Source organism: Agelaius tricolor, unplaced genomic scaffold (genome assembly GCF_023055355.1).
Source record: "Agelaius tricolor isolate 1412-34295 unplaced genomic scaffold, bAgeTri1.0.p SCAF_54, whole genome shotgun sequence".
NCBI classification, from domain to species: Eukaryota; Metazoa; Chordata; class Aves; order Passeriformes; family Icteridae; genus Agelaius; species Agelaius tricolor.
Window position 1 is genome coordinate 579,614 of NW_027269314.1, and position 24,114 is coordinate 603,727.

The 24,114-nt window shown below is 61.0% G+C and overlaps 2 protein-coding genes, 1 long non-coding RNA gene and 2 other non-coding genes across 11 annotated transcripts in view; all 5 read left to right on the forward strand.

Annotated features, from left to right (window-relative positions):
* DCTN1 (dynactin subunit 1) overlaps positions 1-18,876 on the forward strand; it is a 66,627-nt gene extending 47,751 nt beyond the window's left edge. For 5 of the 7 annotated variants that reach the window (XM_071455864.1, XM_071455860.1, XM_071455862.1 and 2 more), the window contains 24 exons: positions 1,320-1,517; positions 2,216-2,420; positions 2,716-2,794; positions 3,319-3,478; positions 3,874-3,978; positions 4,231-4,422; positions 5,059-5,175; positions 5,847-5,999; positions 6,595-6,755; positions 7,798-7,966; positions 8,432-8,500; positions 8,940-9,002; positions 9,731-9,880; positions 10,560-10,721; positions 12,355-12,486; positions 12,600-12,728; positions 13,406-13,548; positions 13,858-14,024; positions 14,375-14,389; positions 15,095-15,228; positions 16,046-16,235; positions 17,465-17,541; positions 17,757-17,846; positions 18,548-18,876. In XM_071455864.1, coding sequence (XP_071311965.1) covers positions 1,320-1,517; positions 2,216-2,420; positions 2,716-2,794; positions 3,319-3,478; positions 3,874-3,978; positions 4,231-4,422; positions 5,059-5,175; positions 5,847-5,999; positions 6,595-6,755; positions 7,798-7,966; positions 8,432-8,500; positions 8,940-9,002; positions 9,731-9,880; positions 10,560-10,721; positions 12,355-12,486; positions 12,600-12,728; positions 13,406-13,548; positions 13,858-14,024; positions 14,375-14,389; positions 15,095-15,228; positions 16,046-16,235; positions 17,465-17,541; positions 17,757-17,846; positions 18,548-18,685 — 3,198 coding nt within the window. In that variant the 3' untranslated portion in view covers positions 18,686-18,876. The remainder of the gene's footprint in view (positions 1-1,319; positions 1,518-2,215; positions 2,421-2,715; positions 2,795-3,318; positions 3,479-3,873; positions 3,979-4,230; positions 4,423-5,058; positions 5,176-5,846; positions 6,000-6,594; positions 6,756-7,797; positions 7,967-8,431; positions 8,501-8,939; positions 9,003-9,730; positions 9,881-10,559; positions 10,722-12,354; positions 12,487-12,599; positions 12,729-13,405; positions 13,549-13,857; positions 14,025-14,374; positions 14,390-15,094; positions 15,229-16,045; positions 16,236-17,464; positions 17,542-17,756; positions 17,847-18,547) is intronic. The other 2 variants (XM_071455861.1, XM_071455866.1) reach the window with 1 other exon arrangement.
* LOC139604691 (uncharacterized) lies at positions 16,244-16,960 on the forward strand. The gene is made up of 2 exons (XR_011684061.1): positions 16,244-16,638; positions 16,838-16,960. It is a non-coding gene; the product is annotated as an uncharacterized lncRNA (long non-coding RNA).
* A 697-nt stretch (positions 18,877-19,573) lies between the features above and the next one.
* NOP56 (NOP56 ribonucleoprotein) lies at positions 19,574-24,055 on the forward strand. The gene is made up of 12 exons (XM_071455887.1): positions 19,574-19,679; positions 19,882-19,971; positions 20,209-20,323; positions 20,398-20,559; positions 20,749-20,947; positions 21,205-21,392; positions 21,470-21,621; positions 21,806-21,906; positions 22,079-22,227; positions 22,460-22,581; positions 23,099-23,236; positions 23,368-24,055. Exons 1-12 carry the CDS (start codon positions 19,677-19,679, stop codon positions 23,623-23,625), a joined length of 1,677 nt encoding a protein of 558 aa, XP_071311988.1. The 5' UTR covers positions 19,574-19,676; the 3' UTR covers positions 23,626-24,055.
* Positions 22,317-22,388, forward strand: LOC139604695 (small nucleolar RNA SNORD56). Its single transcript, XR_011684064.1, has one exon. It is a non-coding gene; the product is annotated as a small nucleolar RNA SNORD56 (small nucleolar RNA).
* On the forward strand, positions 22,961-23,029 carry LOC139604694 (small nucleolar RNA SNORD57). The gene has a single exon (XR_011684063.1). It is a non-coding gene; the product is annotated as a small nucleolar RNA SNORD57 (small nucleolar RNA).
* Positions 24,056-24,114: the final 59 nt, after the last annotated feature.

Here is a 24,114-nt window from a genome sequence, read left to right on the forward strand (position 1 = left end):
CAGCAGCCCTGGAGGGTCCTGGGGGTGGTCACTGGGCTGTGGGAGGAGCATTGGGACAGGTCGGAGCTGGCCAGGACAGAGGAAGAGGCAGCAAAGCTGCGAGGCCACTTCCAAAGAGAATTCCCAGTGCACTTCCATCCCTTCCCAAATCCCCGTGGGACACGGGTGGCATCGGAGCAGTTTGGCAGGGTTGAGGCTCTGAGTCAGAGCTTGATCCTGTTAAATCCAGAGGGTCCAGTTGGCAGCACCCACTGGTGCTGGGAGAACTGGGCTGGAGGGACCAGCAGGGAGGCACTGAGGACCCTCCTGCCTTGGGGTGGAAAGACCCCTTGGAGAGGTTCAGGATTTCCCAAACTTGGGGGAATTGGGGTGGAGAGACCAGGGATGTACTGAGGACCCTCCTGCCTTGGGATGGAAAGACCCCTTGGAGAGGTTCAGGATTTCCCAAACTTGGGGGAATTGGGGTGGAGGGACCAGCAGGGATGCACTGGGGGCCCTCCTGCTTTGGGATGCAAAGCCCACCCAGAAAGATGCAATATTTCTCGAATTCAGGGATTTTTAATCATTACAGAGTTATTCCTGTTTTGATCTTTAAAATACCCTTCCATCACTTCCATCCTGCTTTGATTAATGAGTTGATCAGAGCTTGGGAGAGATGGGGCACAAGGCCAGGGAATGGAATAGCAGGAGAGGACAGGGCTTTGGGATTGTGTGTGGAAGGTAGGGCTGGGGAAGGCACCCCAGGGTGGGGACAGGGGATGTCCCCCCCCGTGTCCCCATGCCCAGAGCTCTCTGGTTTCTGTAGCTGGGTGCAGAAGTGGATCTTTGGGAACATCAGAATTTCCAGGCTGGGAAAGCAGCAGAGGTGGAATCCATGGGAGGTTCTGGATTTTTCCAAGACCTGTTCCTTGCTGTCATCCAGCTTTGGGATTTGAAGCTTTAGCCCCTGTGGCTGCTGCTAGGGAGGGAGGTGACATCCCTTTGTCCCTTTGGGGAATGCTGGCATCAGCCTTTCCCTGCCCTGGGAGCTGAGCTGCTGGAAAAGGAGCTGGATCAGTTTTCCCTGGGGGGAGATCACCTGGGAATGATGTGGATGCTGCAGTGGGATCAGGCAGCCTCAGCTTCTCTGGGCAACCTGTGCCAGGAATTCCTTCCCAAAATCCCATCCAATTCTGCTACTCCAGGCCTTTGTCCCAAGTCCCTCTCATCTCAGACTGCCCCAATATGGATGACCAAAGTCAGGCCAGGTTCCCTGGGCTTCCAGAGCTCTGTCCAAGGATGTCCCTGCTCCTTCTCTAATTCTCTGCTCGGTGTTGTAGGAGGAGGAGAATCTCCGTGCTCAGGTCAGGGACCTTGAGGAGAAGCTGGAGACACTGAAAATCAAGAGAAATGAGGACAAGGCGAAGCTCAAGGAGCTGGAGAAGTACAAGATCCAGCTGGAGCAGGTGCAGGAATGGAAGAGCAAAATGCAGGAGCAGCAGGCTGACCTCCAGAAGCGCCTGAAGGAGGCCAAGAAGGTGAGGGAGTGTGCTGGGAATGGGGCAGTGCCTGCAGAGGTGACTGCAGGAGGAATTCCAGCCCTGACAAACCTTTCTGGGAGGAAATGTTCCCAATGTCCAACTAAACCTCCCCTGGTGCAACTCGAGGTCTTTTCCTCTGCTCCGAATTGACGTCAGGTGTATTTGGGAATCAGGCTGAGCTGAGGCAGGATTTGAATTCCTTATTCCCTCTCTTTCCAGGTGCTTCCCTCTTCCTTCTCTCTCCAGATGTTTCCCCCTTCTCTCTGTCTCTCCAGGTGCTTCCTTCTTCCCTCTCTCTCTCTCTCTCTCCAGGAGTTCCAGGAGTTTCCCTTTCCCCCTCAGCTGTGCCTGCAGCTCCCAGGATTCCATCCAAGCAGCCAAGGAGCGTTTCCTTCTCCCTGCCCTACTTTTCACAGTGGATTCCTGGTTTCTTTCCCCAAGGATTTATCTGTCTGCTCCAGTATTCCCTGTCTCCTTACCTTTGTCCTCACCTGCTTCTCCTGCCAGGCTCTCTGGGTGTGGAGCAGGGAAGAGAGGAGTGGGACACCCTGGAGCGCTGGGCTGTCCCCTCTCATCCCAGATAACCCAGTGTGCATTGGACTTGGGAGAGCCTTGAGGGGCAATAATTTCCTGAGAGCTGTTTTGGGGTCTCTCCAGAGTTGTGGGGTCCCCTCAGCTGCTGTGCTTGCCCACAGGAAGCCAAGGATGCCCTGGAAGCCAAGGAGAGGTACATGGAGGAGATGGCGGACACGGCCGACGCCATCGAGATGGCCACGCTGGACAAGGAGATGGCTGAGGAGAGGGCAGAGTCCCTGCAGCAGGAGGTGGATTCCCTCAAGGAGAAGGTGGAATACCTCACCATGGACCTGGAGATCCTCAAGCACGAGATTGAGGAGAAAGGTGGGAAGGGAGAGGGAGTTTGGGCTTGGAGAATGGGGAAGGGAGTGGGGTTAGGTGAGATATTGGGAAGGAATTCTTCTCTGTGAGGCTCCCGAGGTCCTGGAATGAATTCTTGCAGAGAAGCTGTGGCTGCTCCATCCCTGGAAGTGTCCAAAGCCAGGTTGGATGGAGCTTAGAGCACCCTGGATAGTGAGAGGTGTCCCTGCCCATGTCAGGAGAATGGGGGGATTTAAGGTCCCTTCCCACCCAAACCAGTCTGGGATTCTGGGATTCTGATTCCTCCTTTCCTCCACAGGCTCTGACGGAGCAGCATCCAGCTACCAGGTCAAACAGCTGGAGGAGCAGAATGCCAGGCTCAAGGAGGCTCTTGTCAGGTGGGAGCTCACCTGTGCTTCCCCAAATTCCTTCCCAGGCCTCTTGTGCTCCCTAAGTCTGAGAGCACTGATCCCAATCCTTCTCTGGAGCAGCCCATGTCATTCCTGCTGATGGCTCTGGGATCTTTGCAGAGCTCTTAAAGCATCCACAGGGAAGGGAGAGTCCCTTGTCACAGGGCATTGGTGGGGATGGGGACAATGAGCCACTCCAGCCTCATTCCCCATGGATGTGGTGCTTGGTATCCCAGCACCGTTCTCCAGACCCTGCCCAGCCCTGGGATCTACCTCTCCCTGGATGATCCCACCTTCCAGGGCTTGGGTGCTCATGGATGGGCTTTTTATCTGGGAATCCACAGCCAAGAGGTTCAGGTGGGACCCATCCCTTGGTGTAAATGAGCTGGATTTGGGGAACGTTGCTCATGTCCCCACCAGGGAGGGGCGGATGGGGATGGATGAGCTCTGTTATCCTGGCTGGGGCACACAGGGGCTCTTGGGAGGGCCTGACAGGAGCTGTGGCTGTGCAGGATGCGGGACCTGTCGGCCTCAGAGAAGCAGGAGCACGTGAAGCTCCAGAAGCAGATGGAGAAGAAGAACACAGAGCTGGAGTCGCTGCGGCAGCAGCGGGAGAAGCTGCAGGAGGAGGTGAAGCAGGCGGAGAAGACGGTGGATGAGCTCAAGGAGCAGGTGAGGGACAGGTGGGATGGGATATTTGGGATGTTCATGGACATTCGGGGCACTTTGGGGACATTTGGGGCATTGAGACTTCTGGAGATCCCACTGCAGGGACCAACACTCCTGGTCCCATATTCCCTAATTCCAAACCCTGTTCCAGCAGTGGAGCTGTGCTGGGCTCTGCCTGGAGGTGGGATGTGTGTCCTGGAGCAGGGATGGATTGGGATGTGTGTCCTGGAGCAGGGATGGATTGGGATGTGTGTCCTGGCAGGGATGGATTGGGATGTGTGTCCTGGCAGGGATGGATTGGGATGGCAGGGGATGGATTGGGATGTGTGTCCTGGAGCAGGGATGGATTGGGATGTGTGTCCTGGAGCAGGGATGGATTGGGATGTGTGTCCTGGCAGGTGGACGCAGCGCTGGGTGCTGAGGAGATGGTGGAGACTCTGACAGAGAGAAACCTGGATCTGGAGGAGAAGGTCCGGGAGCTGCGTGAGACTGTCGGGGACCTGGTAAGGCAGAATTCCCTGGGATAACACTGCTGAATTCCCTGGGATAACACTGCTGAATTCCTGGGATAACTGCTGCTGAATTCCTTGGAAAGAGCTGCTCCAGCAGCAGCTCTTATCCCAGGAATTCCAGCTCCTGGGATGGGGAGCTGGAATGATGGCGCCAGCAGGAATTTGCGTCAGCTCTCCAGAGCTCCGGGGACACATCTGAGCCACATTGTGTGACTTTGTGCCCTGGGTGCCCCCTCCCTGCAGGAGGCCATGAACGAGATGAACGACGAGCTGCAGGAGAACGCCCGGGAGACGGAGCTGGAGCTGCGGGAGCAGCTGGACATGGCCACGGCGCGCGTGCGCCAGGCCGAGAAGCGCGTGGAGGCCGCCCAGGAGACCGTGGCCGACTACCAGCAGACCATCAAAAAGTACCGGGAGCTCACGGCTCACCTGCAGGTGTGTCCCCACCTCCAGCTCCTCCTGGAGCTCACCTGGTGGCCAGGAGAGCCAGAGGGAGCGTCCCCTGGGAGTGTCCTGGTGGCCAGGGGAGCCAGAGGGAGCGTCCCCTGGGAATGTCCTGGGTATGGCAGGATACAGCTTGGAGCTGAGTGGGTTCCTTGTGGAGCTTCCATAGGGACCCACCCAGTGCCTTCTCCTACAGGGATAGGCTGGGAGAGTTGGGAATGTCCGTGAAGACTTCAAAGAGACCTCAGAGGCCCTTTTAGTGCCTTAAAGGGGCTCCAGGAGAGCTGGAGGGGGACTTGGGACAAGGGTTGGAGGGATAGGACACAGGGAATGGCTTCCCACTGGAAAAGTGGGCATTTAGATGGGGTATTGGGAAAAAAATCTTCCCTGTGGGGGTTATCCCAGCCCTGGGCTCAGGTCTGCTGGCAGGGAAGGAGCTGGGGGGGGTGAGCCTGTGGATATTCCAGGACTGGAACACTCTTGGTGCCTCTCCCTCCCCTCCACCTTCCCTGGGTGCTGCACAAGGAGCCCCACGAGGAGGAGGTGCTGGGAGGTTTGGGGAGGGGCTTGCTGGAGGTGTGGGGTCCCTGATCTCCATGTCCTCATGTCCCATGTCCCTGTGGCCAGGACGTGAACCGGGAGCTGATGAGCCAGCAGGAGGCATCTGCAGAGAAGCAGCAGCAGCCGCCCCCCGAGATGTTTGACTTCAAGATCAAATTTGCAGAGACAAAAGCTCACGCCAAGGTAGGGCCAGCAGGAGACCTGGATGGGCTAATCCATACCCTGGGACAGGCTCCAGGGTATTCCCAGAGCTGTGGCTGTCCCTGGATCCCTGGAAGTGTCCAAAGCTGAGCTGGACAGGGCTTGGAGCAACCTGGGCTAGTGGGAGGTGTTCCAGGGGCTGGAATGAGATGGGCTTTAAGGTCCTTCCAGCACAAACCTTCCAGGATTTTGGAGCCCTTCTGCTTTGGAGTGAGGCTGGGAGAGCTGGGAATGTTCACCTGGAGAAGAGAAAAATCCAGGCAGACCTCAGATCCCCTTGCAGGGCCTGAAGGGACTCCAGGAGAACTGGAGAGGGACTGGGGACAAGGGATGGAGGGACAGGAGCCAGGGAATGGCTTCTACTGGAAGAGTGGAGATTGGGCTGGGATATTGGGAAAAAATTCTTCCCTGTGAGGGTGGTGAGGCCCTGGAAGGGATTTCCCAGAGAAACTCTGGCTACCCCACCCCTGGAAGTGCCCAAGGCCAAGCTGGAGCAGCCTGGGACAGAGGAAGGTGTCCCTGCCCATGGCACGGGGTGACGCTGGGTGGGCTGGGAGATCCCAGTCCAAGGAGCAGCATTCCATGAGTGATCCCCCGAGCTGGGCTGTGCCAGGGAGGCCCTGGAGCAGGCAGTGACTCTGAGTGTCCCTCAGGCCATCGAGATGGAGCTGCGGCAGATGGAGGTGCAGCAGGCCAACCGCCACGTGTCCCTCCTCACCTCCTTCATGCCCGACAGCTTCCTGCGCCACGGCGGTGACCACGACTGCGTCCTGGTGCTCCTGCTCATCCCACGCCTCATCTGCAAGGTGGGACAGCCTGGGGACAACCCCTGCCTGGCAAACCACACCTTTGTCCCCGAGGGGAACTGGGGATTTGGGCTGTTTACTGCTGGAGAACTTCCCAAAGTTCTGGAGTAACCGGAGCTGCCATCCCTGGAGGGGTTCAGGTGGGATATTGGGAAAATTCCTCCTGGAAAGAGGTGTCCAGGCCTGGCCCAGCTGCTCAGGACAGTGTGGAGTCCCCATCCCCAGGGGGTTTAACAGCTCTGTGGATGTGGCACTTGGGGACAGTGTGGAGTCCCCATCCCTGGGGGGATTTATCAGCTCTGTGGATGTGGCACTTGGGGACATGGTCAGTGGTGGTGCTGGGAGGGAACAGTTGGACTCTGTGGTCTTAAAGGACTTTTCCAACCTAAATAATTCCATGATTCCACGATTATAAAATGGTCTGGGAGAAGGGAAGGGGCGGAAGCAGCCAGGGGTGGTGACTCGGCAGTGAGAGCGCTCAGGGTCACTTTGCAAGGACAGGTCACTTTTTGGGGGCGCAGGGCTGTTACCCAGGGCTCAGCAGGACGCAGCAGGGAGGCACGGGATGCCCTGAAGGATTTCCCTGTCCCCGCAGGCCGAGCTGATCAGCAAACAGGCGCAGGAGAGGTTCGAGCTGAGCGAGAGCTGCGCGGAGCGGGCGGGGCTGCGCGGAGCCCCCGGGGAGCAGCTCAGCTTCGCCGCCGGCCTCGTCTATTCCCTGAGCCTGCTCCAGGCCACGCTGCACAAATACGAGCAGTGAGTCCCCGCCCCGCCCCTCCCTCCGCGGGCGGAGTTCCAGGGGTTTGGGGAGCCGGGCTGGGAAAGGGTGGTGGGGTGGCTTTTATTGCCTTGCCATGGGGTCGTTTCTCTGTGAGCCTCTTTGTGTGTCCTTCCCAAGGGATGGCATGGGAAGGGATTTTGGGAGGAGAAGCAGTGGGATCCCTTTCTCCATGACCTCTTTGTGTCCCTCAAGAGATCACATGGGATTTTGGGAACTGGGCTGGAAAAAAGCTCTGGGATCCCTTTCTCTGTGACCTCTCAGTGTTACTCTCAAGGATGACATGGGAAGGGAATTTTGGGATCCAGGATAGAGAAAATGGATGGGTTCCCATTCTCCTTCTCAAGAGGTGACACATGGAGGAATTTTGGGAGCCAGGCTAGAAAAAAGCAGCAGGATCCTCTTCTCTGTGACCTCTGTGTGTCCTTCCCAAGACATGACACGTGATGGAATTTTGGGAGCCACTCTAGAAAAAGCCATCAGGGTTCCTTTCTCTGTGAGCTCTCTGTGTCCTTCCCAATGAGTGACATGAGAAGGGATTTTGGGAACCAGGCCAGAAAACAGCAGTGGGATTTCTTTATAACCTTATGCAAATCCCTTTCTCTGTGACCTCTGTGTGTCCTTCCCAATGGGTGACATGGGAAGGAATTTTGGGATCCAGGCTAGAGAAGATGGATGGGTTCCCCTTCTCCTTCTCAAGAGGTGACACATGAAGGAATTTTGGGAACCAGTCTAGAAAAATCCTGCAGGATCCCCTTCTCTGTGACCTCTGTGTGTCCTTCCCAAGAGATGACACATGAAGGAATTTTGGGAGCCAGGCTACAAAGAAGCAGCAGGATCCCCTTATTCCCATGTGGGGGTTCCCATCTCCATGCACCTCCTGGTGTCCCCTTGGGAAGGCCCTCCAGCCCCAGCCAGGTCACAGCTGTGTCCCTGTCCCCAGGCCAGCAGTGCCTCAGGGCTCTGATTTCCCATGTCCTGCCTGGAGATGCCCCCAGCCCCTTGTCCCTGTCCCCTCAGGGCCCTGAACCGCTGCAGTGTGGAGGTGTACAAGAAGGTGGGGACCCTGTACCCCGAGATGAGCGTCCACGAGCGCTCCCTGGACTTCCTGATCGAGCTGCTCCACAAGGACCAGCTGGACGAGACCGTCAATGTGGAGCCGCTCACCAAAGCCATCAAGTACTACCAGGTGGGGCTGGTGACACTGGGGGCAGGTGCCACCTCACCTGTTGGACATGGATCAGCTCCTTTTGGCAGCCCTTGCCTTTGGGTGTTGTCACCCAGGTGACCGTGGCTGTGTCCCCTGCTCTGTGTCCTTCCTTCCTTCCTTCCTTCCTTCCTTCCTTCCTTCCTTCCTTCCTTCCTTCCTTCCTTCCTTCCTTCCTTCCTTCCTTCCTTCCTTCCTTCCTTCCTTCCTTCCTTCCTTCCTTCCTTCCTTCCTTCCTTCCTTCCTTCCTCCCTTCCTTCCTCCCTTCCTCCCTCCCTCCCTCCCTCCCTCCCTCCTTCCTCACCTGTGGAATTAAGCACCACCAGCTCTTTTGGGGCACTGTTGTTCCTTCCATTTAAAAAAATGGCCCTCAACATTTGGGGGTTTTTTTTGAGTGTTCCCACATTGGGTTTTTCCATGTGGATGCTGATCCTGCCATTCCCACAGCACCTGTACAGCATCCACCTGGCCGACCAGGCTGAGGACTGCACCCTGCAGCTGGCCGACCACATCAAGGTAAGTGGGGACAGCCCTTCCCTGATCCCTCTTGTCCACCTTTGTGTCCCCCAGGATCCCTGTGGGAGGGGAGGTGTCCATGCTGCCACTCCCCAGTACAGCCGCTCTTCCCCAGTGGTGGCACTGGGGTCAGGGAATGGGGACATGGGGACGAGAAGAGCAGGAGTGGGAATGTGGAGACGCTCCTGTCTCAGGGTGGGGGTTGGATCCTGGATTTCCCAAGGGAGGAACCAGAGTCCTGCACCCCCTGCATAAAACCAAACCAGACCAGAAATAGCCTGACTGCCTCAGCCCATTCCCCTGCTCCTGAAAATCCTGGGATGGTGACAGGGTCCATCCTGGGATTCCTGGGACTGAAACCCCAGTGTGCCCTGGGGTCCCTCCTGTCCCTGTCCTGTCCCTGTCCCTGTGCTGAGGGCCCCTGTGCCTGTGCCCACAGTTCACCCAGAGTGCCTTGGACTGCATGGGGGTGGAGGTGTGTCGGCTGCGGGCCTTCCTCCAGGTAGGATCTTCCTCCAGGTAGGATCTTCCTCCAGGTAGCACCTGCCAGGATGGCTGGGCACGTGCCAGCTTCCTGCTGTCCCTGTGTCCCTCTGTCTGAGATCCCTTCTTGTCTCTCTGTCTGAGGTCCTTCCCTGTCTCTCTGTCCCTGTGTCTGTCAGAGCTCCCCCTCCCTAAGGTCCCTCTGTGTCCCCTCGTCACTCTAACTCTGTGTCCTGAGGTCCCCTCCATGTCCCTCTGTTCCTGTGTCCTTCTAAGGTCCCTCTTTCTCCCTGTGTCCCTCTAAGGTCCCTCTGTCTACAATCCCTCTGTGTCCCCATGTCCCTCTGAAGTTCCCTCTCTCTGAGGTCTGTTTGTGTCCCCATGTCCCTCTGTTTCCACGTCCCTCTAAGGTCCCTCTCTCTCCCTGTGTTCCTGTGAGGTTCCCTCTGTCTACAATCCCTCTGTGTCCCCATGTCCCTCTGTTCCCATGTCCCTCTAAGGTCCCTCTCTCTCTGTGTGTCCCTCTGAGGTCTCTCTGAGGTCCCTCTGTGTCCCCATGTTACCCTGTTCCTGTGTCCCTCTAAGGTCCCTCTCTCTCTGTGTGTCCCTCTGAGGTCTCTCTCTCTGAGGTCCCTTTGTGTCCCCATGTCCCTCTGTTCCCGTGTCCCTCTGAGATCCATCTGAGTCCCTCTATCCCCATGCCCCTCTGTGTCCCTGTGTCCCTCTGAGGTCCCTCTGTGTCCCCAGGCCGGGCAGGAGGCAGCAGACCTGGCCATCCTGCTCAAGGACCTGGAGACGTCCTGCAGCGACATCCGCCAGTTCTGCAAGAAGATCCGGCGCCGCATGCCGGGCACGGACGCGCCGGGGATTCCGGCAGCCCTGGGCTTCGGGCCACAGGTGAGGGGACAGGGACAGCCCTCAGCCACCCCTCAGGCACAAGCTGGGAGCTGTGGGATGCACTGGGCTGGCAGCAAACTCCCCAGGGAAGCTGGGCAGCAGCTCAGGGGAGAGGGAGGTGGTGTGAGCTGAGCTGGGATCATGGAGTCAGGGACTGGTTTAGGTTGGGAAATCCCTCAGAGGTCCCTGAGTCCAGCCATGCCCCAGCACTGCCAAGGCCATCTCTGACCGTGTCCCCAGGTGGATGTTAAATCCCCCCAGGGCTGGGGACAACCCTTCCCTGGAGGAGTTTTCCCAATATCCAACCTGGCACAGCCTGAGGCCATTCCTCTCCTCCTGTCCCTGTTCCCTGGGATAAGATCCCAAATCCACCCCCCCGGCTGTCCCCTCCTATCAGGAGCTGTGCAGAGCCACAAGGTCCCCCTGAGCCTCCTTTGCTCCAGGCTGAGCCCCTTCCCAGCTCCCTCAGCTGCTCCTGGAGCTCTTTCCCTGGACACGATGGAGGTGGCACCTGGATTTTGTGTTCCCATCTCAGATGGAGACCTGGATTCACACCCAAGACCCATTCCCTCCATCTTCCCGTTATTTCCCCCGATCCTGGTGACAGTTCCAGGGCGGGTGTGGACTCCGGGAGCCCAGGTGTCCGTGCCATCCCCAGTGACCCCTCTGTGCCCCGCAGGTGTCGGACACGCTGCTGGAGTGCCGCAAGCACCTGACGTGGGTGGTGGCCGTGCTGCAGGAGGTGGCGGCGGCCGGGGCGCAGCTGATCGCGCCGCTGGCCGAGAACGAGGGGCTGCCCGCGCCGCGCCTCGAGGAGCTGGCCTTCAAAGTCAGCGAGCAGGTGGGCATCCTGCAGCATCCCCAACGGGGCGTCCTTCACCATTCCCAGCTGGGCATCCTGCAGCATCCCCAGCTGGGCATCATCCAGCATCCCCAACTGGGCATCCTTCACCATTCCCAGCTGGGCATCCTTCACCACTCCCAACTGGGCATCCTTCACCACTCCCAGCTGGGCATCCTCCAGCATTCCCAACTGGGCATCCTCCAGCATTCCCAACTGGGCATCCTTCACCACGCCCAGCTGGCATCCTCCAGCATTCCCAACTGGGCATCCTCCAGCATCCCCAACTGGGCATCCTCCAGCATTCCCAACGGGGCATCCTCCAGCATCCCCAGCTGGGCATCATCCAGCATTCCCAGCTGGGCATCCTCCAGCATCCCCAACTGGGCATCCTCCAGCATCCCCAGCTGGGATCTTCCAGCATTCCCAACTGGGCATCCTTCACCATTCCCAACTGGGCATCCTCCAGCATCCCCAGCTGGGCATCCTCCAGCATCCCCAACTGGGCATCCTTCACCATTCCCAACTGGGCATCCTTCACCACTCCCAGCTGGGCATCCTCCAGCATTCCCAGCTGGGCATCTTCCAGCATTCCCAACTGGGCATCCTTCACCATTCCCAGCTGGGCATCCTCCAGCATCCCCGACTGGGCATCCTCCAGCATTCCCAGCTGGGCATCCTCCAGCATCCCCGACTGGGATGCCCTTCCCACCATTCCCGACTGGGCATCCTCCAGCATTCCCAGCTGGGCATCCTCCAGCATTCCCAGGGAGAACATTATTCCCACTAGTCCCAGCTGGGACGTCCTTCCCACCAGTTGCAGGTGGAAAATCCTTCACAATTCCCAGCTGGGATATCCTTCGCACCATTCCCAGATGGAACATACTTCCCACCACTCCCAGCTGGGAGACCCTTCCCACCATTCCCAGGAGGGACACCCTTCCCACTATTCCCAGGGGGGACATCCTTCTCAGCATTCCCAGGTGGGGCATCCTTCACCATTCCCAGGGGGGACATCCCTCCCACCATTCCCAGGTGGGGCATCCTTCACCATTCCCAGCTAGAACATCCTTCAACATTCCCAGGCTGGGCATCCTTCACCATTCCTAGGTGGGACATCCTTCCCACCACTCCCAGGTGGGACATTTAAACATCACAGGGACACCCTTAAACATCAGAGGGACATTTTAAACATCAGGGAGAGATCCTTAAACACCAGAGGGACATCCTTAAAAAGCAGAGGAACATCTTAAACGTCAGTGGGACATTTTAAAAATCAGAGGGACACCCTTAAACATCAGGGAGACATCCTTAAATGTCAGAGGGACATCTTGAACACCAGATGCACATCCTTAAAAATCAGAGGAACATCCTTAACCATCAGAGGAACACCTTAAACATCAGAGGAACATCTTAAACATCAGAGAGACATCCTTAAATGTCAGGGAGAGATCCTTAAACACCAGAGAGACATCCTTAACCATCAGAGGAACATCTTAAACATCAGAGGAGTACCCTTAATCATCAGAGGAACATCCTTAACCATCAGAGGGAAGCACCAGTTGTGGGATGTGGGCTGGGGGCTGTGAGCCCAGCCCAGGGCCAGCAGCCAGCTCCTTCCTGTCCTTCCCAGATTTACGGCTCCCAGGGCATCAATCCCTACGAGTGCCTGCGCCAGTCCTGCAGCATCCTCATGGCCACCATGAACAAGATGGCCACGGCCATGCAGGAGGGCGAGTACGACGCCGACCGCCCGCAGAGCAAGGTGGGCTGGGCTCTGTTCTGGTCACCAGCAGGCTCTGGGTGACCAGCACAGGGAGCTGGGCAGCTGGGCTGTCTTGGATTCTTCCTAAAATCCTGATTGTCCCACTGGTCCAGCCCACGCCACCGGCAGAGCTCCGGGCGGCCGCGCTGCGGGCAGAGATCACGGATGCTGAGGGGCTGGGGCTGAAGCTGGAGGACAGGGAGACAGTCATCAAGGAGCTGAAGAAGTCCCTCAAGATCAAGGTGAGGTGTTCCTCACTGGTCCCTGCCTTCCTGGCTCCTCTTCACCCATCCCTGCTCTCCCTCTCCCATCCCTGCCATCCCTCACCCATCCCTGCCTGTCCCTCACCCATCCCTGCCTGTCCCTCACCCATCCCTGCTTTTCCCTCACACATCCCTGCCTGTCCCTCACCATCCCTGCCTGTCCCTCACCCATCCCTGCTCTCCCTCACCCATCCCTGTCTGTGCCTCGCCCATCCCTTCCTGTCCCTCACCATTCCTGCCTCTCCCTCACCCATCCCCACCTTCCTGGCTGCTGTGGGATTCACCTCCACACTCCTGCTGGCTTCCTGCCTATGGAGATGCTGATCCCAAGCCCCATCCAGATCTCCTGGGGATGTTTTTCCCATGGGCAGGGAGGTGCTGCCATCCAGATCTTGCCCCCACCATGTTCTGGGGTGCTCAGGGTGGGAGCTGTTCTGGGCTCCACCCGTGGGTGCTGGTGATCTGGGGGCTCTGAGGAGCTGTTCTGGGCTCCACCCGTGGGTGCTGGTGATTTAGGGGCTCTGAGGAGCTGTTCTGGGTTCCACCCGTGGGTGCTGGTGATCTGAGGGCTCTGGGGAGCTGTTCTGGGCTCCACCCATGGGTGCTGGTGATGTGGGGGCTCCCCCAGCTCCCTGATTCCCTCCCTGGCTCTCCAGGGTGAGGAGCTCAGCGAGGCCAACGTGAGGCTCAGCCTGCTGGAGAAGAAGCTGGACAGCGCGTCCAAGGACGCGGACGACCGCGTGGAGAAGATCCAGACCAAGCTGGACGAGACCCAGACACTGCTCAAAAAGAAAGAGAAGTGAGTTTGGAATGGGGCTGTGGGTGTGGAGCTGGTGGAGCTCATCCAGAGGAAGCCACAGAATTCCAGAGCCCACCAGAAATCCAAGAGCTGGGTTCCCTCTGCTTGGAGCCAGGCTGGGAGAGCTGGGAATGTTCACTTGGAGAAGAGAAGGACCCAGGCAGAGCTCAGAGCCTCCTCCAGGCCCTGAAGGGGCTCCAGGAGAGCTGGAGAGGGACTGGGGACAAGGGATGGAGGGACAGGATCAGGAGTCCTGGCCAAGCAGCATCCCTGGCCTCACACCTCCCTCCCCCCGTGTGCTCTTCCCAGGGAGTTTGAGGAGACCATGGACGCCCTCCAGGCTGACATCGACCAGCTGGAGTCGGAGAAGGTGGAGCTGAAGCAGCGCCTGAACAACCAGTCCAAGAGGACGATCGAGGGGCTGCGGGGGGCTCCGCCCTCGGGCGTGGCCTCCATCGTGTCCGGCATCGCCGGGGGTGAGTGACAGGGCGGGGCCGGGGTGTCCTCCTGCCACAGGAATTTGGGAATGGTGCTGCCACGGAGCCACAGCCTCTCCCACACTCCAGCCCTGGCTCCCAGGAATGCTGCTGGGATTCTCATTCCCAAAGGAGCAGGAGCAGCCTGGGAGGTCCTTGCCGAGCCCCAGGCTCTGGGGGAGCATTGCAGGGGCCCTGCTTGGGTCACTCCCAGCTGCTGGGAATGGGCTCTGTCCCAGATGAGGCTGTGGGAGCCCAGAGCTGCTCCAGGCACAGCTCCTCTCCCACCCAACCCGGGGCTTTAATCCTGATTTTTCTTGTCTCTCCTGGCCCCTCTCCCTGTGCTGCAGAGGAACAGCAGCGAGGTACGGACACACCCTGCATGCAGCCCCAGTGCATGGGGGGGAAATGAAATCCCAGGACCCCCAAACCCTGGGACTCAGCTCCCTTTGGGAGCCAGGGAAGGATCCAGGTCCTGCTCAGAGGCTGCCAGCCCTGGTGGCTCCAGGGGGCCTGGGAAGGGAGGGATGAGCATGGAACTGTGGTGGATGTGGAGAGGGGTGACCACAGCTGGAGAGCCTTGGGAAGGGGCACTGGGAGCTGCTGGGACTTCTCCAGGGAGGTGCCACGTGTTGGTGACAGTGCCCTGTGGCACCGTCAGGGGTGGCAGCACCGATGGCAGTGCCCTGTGTTGGTGTCAGGGATGGCAGTGCTGATAGCAGTGCCCTGTGCTGGTGACAGGGGTGGCAGTGCTAATGGCAGTGCTGATGGCAGTGTCCCTGTGCTGATGGCAGAGGTGGCAGTGCTGATGGCAGTGCAGTTGTCAGGGGTGGCAGTGCTGATGGCAGTGTCCCTGTGTTGGTGACGGGGGTGGCAGTGCTGTTGTCAGGGGTGGCAGTGCTGATGGCAGTGCTGATGGCAGTGCTGATGTCAGGGGTGGCAGTGCTGATGGCAGTGTCCTGGGTTGGTGACAGGGGTGGCAGCGCTGATGGCAGTGCTGATGGCAGTGCTGATGGCAGTGCCCTGTGCTGATGGCAGTGCCCTATGCTGATGGCAGTGTCCCCGTGCAGGTGTTGGTGCCGGGCAGGTGCCGGGAGGTGGCTCTGGCCCTGTGCAGGTGAAGGACTCTCCCCTCCTGCTGCAGCAGATCGACGCCCTGCAGCTCTCCCTGAAACACCTCAAGAATGAGAACAACCTGCTCAAGGTTGGGGGAATGGAATCCTGTGGAATGGGGTCAGGGTGGGATGGGATTCCTGTGGGATGGGATCAGGGTGGGAGAGGATCCTTGTGGGATGTGATCCATGTGGGATGGGATCTCCATGGGATGGGATCCATGTGGGGTGTGATCCATGTGGGATGGCATCCATGTGGGATATGGGATCCATGTGAGATGGGATTCTTGTGGGATGGGATTCCTGTGGGGTGTGATCCATGTGGGGTGTGATCCATGTGGGGTGTGATCCATGTGGAGTGGGATCCCTGTGGGATGGGATTCCCGTGGGACATGATCCCTGTGGGATGTGATCTGGGTGCGATGTGATCCCTGCGGGATGTGATCCCTGTGGGATTTGATCCCCATGGGATGTGATCCCTGTGGGATTTGATCCCCATGGGATGTTATCCCTGTGGGATATGGGATGAGCTGGAGAACAGGCTCTCATCTGGGGCTGAGAGCAGGGTCAGCACTGGGAGCTGCTGGTGGAACTGGGGGTGCTGCTGGTGTCCCTGCCAGCCCTGTCCCCTCGGTGCAGATGCCACCGGCACAACCTGATTGATTGATTGATTGATTGTTTGATTGATTAATGAACACCCCACCCGTGGGGCACAGCAGCAGATAACCCAATTAACCAACTATTCTAATGGATATTAATTGTAACGGGTGGGATGGAGCAGCTCATTAAATCCAACCAGCCCCACATGCGAGGAACCCCCATGGGGCCCATCCCTGCTCCCACCCTTGCTGTCCTTAGCAGCGTTTCACCCATTTCCCACCTCTCCCCGGTGTTTTCCCGTGGTGCCAGGGTGCCCAGATGAAGCTGGAGCTGGCCAGCCTGGCGCCGCTGCAGGTGCCGCGCGTGGCCGTGGCGCGGGAGCGGCCGCCCGAGGCGCTGCCCACGCAGAGCCTCTACCGCAAGACCACGCAGCTGCTGGAGACCCTCTACCAGCTCAGCGCCAACGCCAAGGTGCTGGACATGAGGCAGAGCAAATCCAGTAGGTTCTACAAAAGTGTTCCTTGGGATCTGGGGGGGTTGTGGCACCTCTGTGCTGTCCCTGTGCCCGCAGGACTGGCAGCCATGTGCCGACCGCAGCAGGGCTCGCTGCGGGGTGGGCTCTGCTCTGCCAGCAGCTCTGGGGTGTTTGGCTTGAGGGACAGTCCCTGTCCCCCTCAAGGCCATTGCTGTGCTGGGGACATGGCTCAGTGTCCAGGGGATGAGCTGCCCTGGGGTGGCTGAGCCCCAAGCCATGAAATCCCCCTGGTACTAATCCAAGGGGGTCAAACCTTCCCCAAAACACACCTGGTACCAACCTGAGATCAAAACCCCCCAAAACCCACCTGGTACCAGCCTGAGGAGATCAAAACCCCCCAAAACCCACCTGGTACCAACCTGAGGGGGTCAAACCCTCCAAAACCCACCCGGTACCAGCCTGAGGAGATCAAAGCCCCTAAAATGCACCGGGTACCAACCTGAGGAGATCCAACCCCCCAAAATGCATCTGGTACCAACCTGAGGGGGTCAAACCCTCGAAGACCCACCCAGTGCCAACCTGAGGAAATCAAACCCCCTGAAATCCCCTAGTAAAAGCCTGAGGAGCTCAAGTCCCCCCAAAACACACCTGGTACCAACCTGAGGGGGTCAAACCTCCCAAAACCCACCCAGTGCCAGCCTGAGGAGATCAAACCCCCCAAAATGCACCTGGTACCAACCTGAGGAGGAGATCAAATCCCCCAAAACCCACCCAGAACCAACCTGAGGAGGTCCAACTCCCCAAAACCCACCCAGTGCCAACCTGAGGAAATCAAACCCCCTGAAACCCACCTGGTACCAACCTGAGGAGGTCAAACCCCCTGAAATCCCCTTGTACCAACCTGAGGAGGAGATCAAATCCCCCAAAACCTACCTGGTACCAGCCTGAGGGAGTCAAACCCCCCAAAACCCACCCAGAACCAACCTGAGGAGGTCAAACACCCCAAAACTTACCTGGTACCAACCTGAGAAGATCAAACCCCCCAAAAACCACCCAGTACCAACTTGAGGAGGTCAAACCCCCCCAAAACCCAGCTGGTACCCACCTGAGGAAGTCCAGCCCCCCAGAACCCACGGGGTGCCAGCCTGAGGGGGTCAAACCCCCCAGAACCCAGGGGGTGCCAGCCTGAGGGGTCACAGTGCTCAGCTGTGTCCGTGTCCCCCTGCCCATCCCTCCCTTCCCGCTGTTTGCAGCGAGGAGCTCCTCGGCGCGGCTGCTGGAGCAGACGGCCCGGCTCTGCGCCCTCAAGAACTCCATCGACGCCCTGAAGGTGAGGAAGGGTCTTCTCCAGCATGGGGGGACCTGGTGGCACCCCCAGGCTGGGGCTGGTGGCACCTGGTGGCAGTGAGGGGACAAGGTGCTGCCGCCCATTCCCATTCCCGTTCCCCTCCCAAAACGGGGGTTTGACCCCTCTGATTCCTGCCCAGGGTGGGTGAGGAGGGTCCCCCTGGGGTGGGTTTTGGGGTGACCTTGCTGTGCCCCCAGGACGACACGCTGCGGGAGATGGTTCAGCAGCAGCCGGGCGCCGGCGTCTCCACCACCTTTGGCACCTTCCCGTCCTCCTCCTTCCTGAAGGTGAGACCCCAATCCTGAGGGACCCCCCAGCTCTGAGAGCCCCAATCCTGAGGGACCCCAATCCCAAAGGAGTCCCCTAATCTCGAGGGATCCCCATTCCTGAGGGAACCCTGATTCCGAGAGACACCAGTCACAAAAATCCCCAATTCTGAGGGATCCCAAGGAACCCCCCCAATTCTGAGGGACTCCAATCTTGAGGGACCCCCAATCCTGAGGGAACCCTGATTCCAAGAGATGCCAGTCACAAAAACTCTCATTCCTGAGGGGCCCCCAATTCCAAGTCTTGAGAGACCCCAGTCCCAAGGAACCCCCAGTCCTGAGGGACGCCAATTCCAAGAGACACCAGTCACAAAAAAACCTATTCCTGAGGGACCCCAACCCTGAGGGACCCCAATCACAAGGGATCCCCTGTACCTGAGGGACCCCAATCTCAAGGAACCCCCAATCCTGAGGGACCCCATTCTCAAGGGATCCCCAGGACCTGAGGGATGCCAATCCCAAGAAACTCCCATTCCTGATGAGCCCCAATCCATCCCTGTTCCTGATCCCCAGTTTCGAGGGACCCCCTGTTCTGACAAACTCCAATCCCGAGGGATCTCCCACTCCCAGGGATGGGCCGGCTGAGGATCCCCTGCCCCACCCCAGCAGCACCCCCAGGTCCCACGGCCTTGGGGACACTGAGCGTGTGGCTGTCCCCGCAGGCCAAGCAGGAGCAGGCGCAGGGCCCGGCGCTGTGCGGGCGGGTGACGATCCCGTGCGCCCCGGGGCACGGCCAGGCGCACCGGGTGCTGCTCACCCCGGACCTGCTCCAGCACCTCCGCCAGCACTTCGTGGCCTGACCGCCCCCGAGGGACCCCGGCCCGCTGTCCCCTCCCTCGGGACCCTCCGTTCCCCCCAGCCCGGCCCCGCTCGCGGTGGGAGCCGGAGCCGCTTCCCGGGATCCCCCGCGCTGCTCTCGGACACTACGGAACCCCCCGGGACCCCCGGGACCCCGCGCTCCTGGCATCCAATAAAACTTCCCTGGACGCGCTGCCTGCGCCTGGCACCGGGCACCGGGCGGGGACACTGCGGGGGACACGGGAGGGGACACGGGAAGGGACACGAGGGGCTTCGGGAGGGACACGGGGGAGCATAAAAGGGGACCGGGGGTCACAGGAGGGATCCGAGAGGGGCACTGGGAGTCCCGGGAGGGGACTGAGGACCCCGGGAGGGTCACAGGGAGCGCCAGGATGGAACCACGGCGACATTTGGGGATCCTGAGGTGGCACCGGGAGACATTTGGGGGTCCCGGGCGGGACCGCGGGGACACTTGGAGGGCACTGAGGGTCCCAGGAGGGGACCGGGAGAGCTCTGGGCGCCCCAGGAGCGGCACCGCGGGGCCATTGGGGGTTCGGGGGTGGCACCGCGGGGCCATTGGGAGTCCGGGGGCGGCACCGCGGGGACATTGGGGGCCCGGGGGCGGCACCGCAGGGATATTGGGGGGGGGGGGGGGGGGGGGGGTTAGGGTCCCGCCACGTGCGGCCGCGCGCGCACCGACCAGCGCGGGAAGGGGCGGGGCCGGGGCTCACGCGCGCAGGGCTCCCATTGGCCGGCGCGCAGGAAAAGGCGGGAGGGAACGCCCCCTCCCGGCTCTGATTGGCAGTTGCCGCCGAGGGGGCGGGGTTAGTCCATCCTCTGCCTGATTGGCTGCGGGGCGGGCCCATCGAGGGCGGCCTGCGGTGATTGGTGGAGGGCGCGGCGCAGTGGGCGCTGATTGGTGGAAAGGGGAGGAGACGGGGTTCCGGCGGGGACAGCGCGTCAGTTCCGGACGGCGGCGGCGGCAGGAGGACGATGGTGAGTGAGGGGACGGGCCCGGGCCGCATCCGCAGCCATCGGGAGTTGGGAGGGACTCAGGAGCCCCCTCGAGCCGCATCGGGACGGGCCGGGACCGGCAGGAGGCCGGGGGAGCCGCATCGGGCCGGGGCGGCGGGCGCGGGGATGGGCGGGAGCGCGGCCCCGGTGCCGCCCTCGGTGAGCGGAGCCCTCGGTGCCGCAGGTGCTGCTGCACGTGCTGTTCGAACATGCGGCCGGGTACGCGCTGTTCGCCGTGCGGGAGGTGGAGGAGATCGGCATGCTGCTACCGCAGGTACCGCACCGGCAACGGCGGGAGCGGGGACGGGGAGGAACGGGAGGGGAACGGCGTGGGAAAGGACGGGAACGGGGATCGGGGAGGTGGGGGCACGAGGGGACACACCGGGAGCGGGGATGGAGAGAGGTGGAAGGAGCGGGGAGGCGGGGGGGGAACAGGCGGGGGGGGTCGCGGTACCGGGGCCGTTCCCCGTGACCGGAGCCCCCGCCTCCCCCCGGTTGTCCCCGGTTGCAGGTGGAGGAGAGCGTCCTCACGCTGGGCAAGTTCCATAACGTGGTGAAGCTCGTGGCGTTCTCGCCGTTCCGCTCGGCGCAGAGCGCGCTGGAGAACATGAACGCCGTGTCCGAGGGTGAGCGCGGCGGGGCCGGGGACACCGGGACCCCCCTCCCGCGGGCACCGCGCTGAGCCCCCCCTGTCCCGCAGGAGTCCTGCACGAGGACCTGCGGCTGCTGCTGGACACGGCGCTGCCCCCCAAGAGGAAGAAGGTGGTGCTGGGGGTGGGCGATGCCAAGATGGGCGCGGCCGTGCTGGAGGAGCTGGGGGTGCAGTGCCAGACCGGGGGCGTCGTGGCCGAGCTCATGCGAGGTGAGTGGGGACAGAGGGGACATCTCTCTCTGGGGTCCTGGGATTCACCCGGGAGGGGTGAGGAGTGGGGCGGACCCGGTGCCGTGGCTGTGAGGTGTCCCTGGGGTCGCACGTGGTGGCAGCTCAGTGTCCATGCGGTGGCACCATTATCCCCTGTGGTGGCACCGTTGTCCCCCCGTGTCCCCGCAGGGATCCGGCTGCACTTCCCGGCGCTGGTCCGGGGCCTCACGGCGCAGTCGGCGGCCAAGGCCCAGCTGGGGCTCGGGCACAGCTACTCCCGGGCCAAGGTGAAGTTCAACGTGCACCGGGTGGACAACATGATCATCCAGTCCATCAGCCTGCTGGACCAGCTGGACAAGGACATCAACACCTTCTCCATGCGTGTCCGGTCCGTGGGGACGGATTCTGGGGGGTTTAAAGGGTTTGGGGTCCCCTCCCTCCCCATGCTTACCACAGGCAGCTGCCGCTGCTCCGGCCGCCTGTACAGACCGGGGAGGGACAGCAGCTCCCCAGGGGACACTGGCCGGGCCTCAGGGCCATGGCATGGACCAGGGGGGACATGGGGAACGTGGTGGGGTGGCCTGGGGACACCCCGAGCTGGGGTGGGGCCCGGGTGGCAGCAGTGACCGTGTCCTGTCCCCGCAGGGAGTGGTACGGGTACCACTTCCCCGAGCTGATCAAGATCGTCCCCGAGAACTCCATGTACTGCCGGGTGGCCAAATTCATCGGGAACCGCCGGGAGCTGAGCGAGGAGAGCCTGGAGGGGCTGGAGGAGATCGTCATGGACAGCGCCAAGGCCCAGGCCATCCTGGAGGCCTCGCGCTCCTCCATGGGTGAGGGGGGCTCTCGGGGGCTCAGGGGGGGCCTGGCCACGTGCCCAGCGCTGCCACTGAGCCCGTGCCACCCCCAGGCATGGACATCTCCCCCCTGGACCTCATCAACATCGAGAGCTTCTCGCGCCGCGTCATCTCGCTGTCCGACTACCGCAAGGGGCTGCAGGAGTACCTGCGCTCCAAGATGAGCCAGGTGGCCCCCAGCCTGTCAGCCCTCATCGGGGAGGTGGTGAGTGTCCCCAGAGTGTCCCCAGAGAGCCCTCCCCAGCCGTGGAGATGATGTCAGAGTGAATCTGTCAATCCACTGAGTCGTGCTGCTGACACTTCCACTGCTGATCCCCGGCCTGTGGGGACTCCCTGCTCCCTTGGGGGGCTCAGAGCCTCCTGTAACCCCCCCCCGTGCTGTCCCCCAGGTGGGTGCCCGCCTCATCTCGCACGCTGGCAGCCTGACCAACCTGGCCAAGTACCCGGCCTCGACGGTGCAGATCCTGGGGGCAGAGAAGGCCCTGTTCAGGTACCCCAGGGCGGTCGCGGTGATGGCGGCCTCAGGGCAGTGGCTGTGACTCGCTGGGGGTGAGCAGCCGGCCCCGCTCTGAGCGACCCCCGGAGCACGGTGGGCTGGGGAGGGGCTGTCGGGGGCTGGGGGTGGCACTCGGGGGTCCTGACCCCACCCTGGGCACTCGCAGGGCGCTGAAGACGCGGGGGAACACCCCCAAGTACGGCCTCATCTTCCACTCCACCTTCATCGGGCGCGCGGCCGCCAAGAACAAGGGGCGCATCTCGCGCTACCTGGCCAACAAGTGCACCATTGCCTCGCGCATCGACTGCTTCTCAGGTGGGCACAGGTGGGGGGCACAGATGGGGGCACTGGCACTCGGTGCCCGGGTGGGCACAGGGAGGGCACTCGGGGGCACTGGGGCCGCTCTGCCGTGATGGGAACATTTTTCGTCAACAGCATCTCACCCCCGTGAATGGTGACTCCTGTGGGCTGAGCAGAGCACGGGGGGCACGCGGGGGGTTTGGGGGTGCAGGGGCAGTGCTGAGCCCCCCCTGTCCCCTCCCCACAGAGGTCCCCACCAGTGTCTTTGGGGACAAGCTGCGGGAGCAGGTGGAGGAGCGCTTGGCCTTCTACGAGACCGGGGAGCCGCCCCGCAAGAACCTGGAGGTGATGAAGGAGGCCGTGGTGGAGGTGAGGAGGAGGAGGAGGGGAGGCTGAGGGATGAAGAAAAGCGGTGAGGGTGACAAATGGGGGCAGTGAGAGAGATGGAGGAGGTGAGGTCTTGAGGGAGATGAAGATAATAGTGAGGTGATGAAGGTGATGTGCTGGGATGAAAACGATGGAAGTGTTGGGGTGATGAAGATGATGGAGTGAGGTCCTGGGGGAGATGAAGATGGCACTAGTGGGGTACCAGGGAATGGAGATTGTGAATGGGAGGTGTGGGGGCAGTGAAGGCGGTGGAGGTGATGAAGATGATGCTGAGGTGCTGGGGGGATGAAGATGATGGTGAGATGCTGTGGTGAGGAAGGTGATGCTGAGGTCCTGGGGGGATGAAGGTGAGGGCCCGTGTCGGAGGTGATGTCACTGTGCCATCCTGACCCACTGTGGAGGCCAAAGACTGATTTAATGAGTCTGATCTGACCAGGGCCAGGCGTGGGGACAAACCCCGGGACCCTGCCCTGGCTCATGTCCCCCTGTGTGTCCCCAGGCCAACGAGGTGGTGGCTGAGGTGAAGAGGAGGCAGGAGAAGAAGGAGAAGAAGAGGAAGAAGAGGGAGAAGCGGCGGCTGGAGGCGCTGGCAGCAGCTGCTGAGGAGGCAGCAGAGAACTCAGTGATGGAGACGGAGGTGAGGGGGATGGGGTGGGAGCCTTTTGGGGGGCCCTGGGTGCTCCTGATGCTGGGGGGGGGTCTGAGGGGTCTCTGTGCCCCATGAGGGCAGGGAAGGTGGGGGCAGAGCTGATGTGGGGCTCCCCACAGGAGAACGACGTGGGGGCCAAGAAGAAGAAGAAAAAGAAGAAGCAGCAGCAGCCAGAGGAGTCAGAAGCAGAGCCAGAGCCTGAGGAGAACGGGGTGGAGGAGGAGGAGGAGGAAGAGGAGGAGCCCTTGCCCAAGAAGAAAAGGAAAGTCGTGGTAGAACCTGAGGGGGAGGAGGAGGAAGAGGAGGAGGAGGAGGAAAAGAAGAAGAAAAAGAAGAAGAAGAAGAAGGCAGTGGCTCGGGACTCAGAGGAGGATTAGGGAGCAGAGCTCAGTCAGCACACGGACTGACAGACTGACGGACAGGCAGGCACCAGGAGTGGCCACTCGCCGCTCCCATGGTGGCCCCAGCTGTGCCCTGTGGCACCGTGGCCACTTGGGACGTGTCACAGCCCCTGGGGGCCTGGGTGGGTCCCTCTGGGCAGCAGCAGCAGCCCCTGGACTGTGCCTTACAGAGTGGAACTGCCACCCCTGTCCCGTCCCTGGGGCCTGGGCTGTGTGGGGCTGGCCCCAGGCTGTGTCTGTGTCCCCTTCCCTAGGGACCCCGGGCTGTGTGGGGCTGTCCCCAGGCCCTGTCCCCTTCCCTGGGGACCCCGGGCTGTGTGGGGCTGTCCCCAGGCCCTGTCCCCCCTGCCTGTGCAGCGCGGGGGTGCCCAAACAAACCCCAATAAAGGGCTGAGGTTGTTGCTGACCCCTCCTGTCCTGCTCCGTGGCAGGGGGTGCCCAGGCTGTCCCCGCGGGGCTCACCCT

Bases quoted from the DNA above. Each gene is read 5' to 3' on its own strand.
- NOP56 (XM_071455887.1), top strand. The intron at 20,948-21,204 runs GTCCGTGGGGAC...CTGTCCCCGCAG, and splicing joins ACCTTCTCCATGCGTGTCCG to GGAGTGGTACGGGTACCACT. The intron at 23,237-23,367 runs GTGAGGGGGATG...GGCTCCCCACAG, and splicing joins ACTCAGTGATGGAGACGGAG to GAGAACGACGTGGGGGCCAA.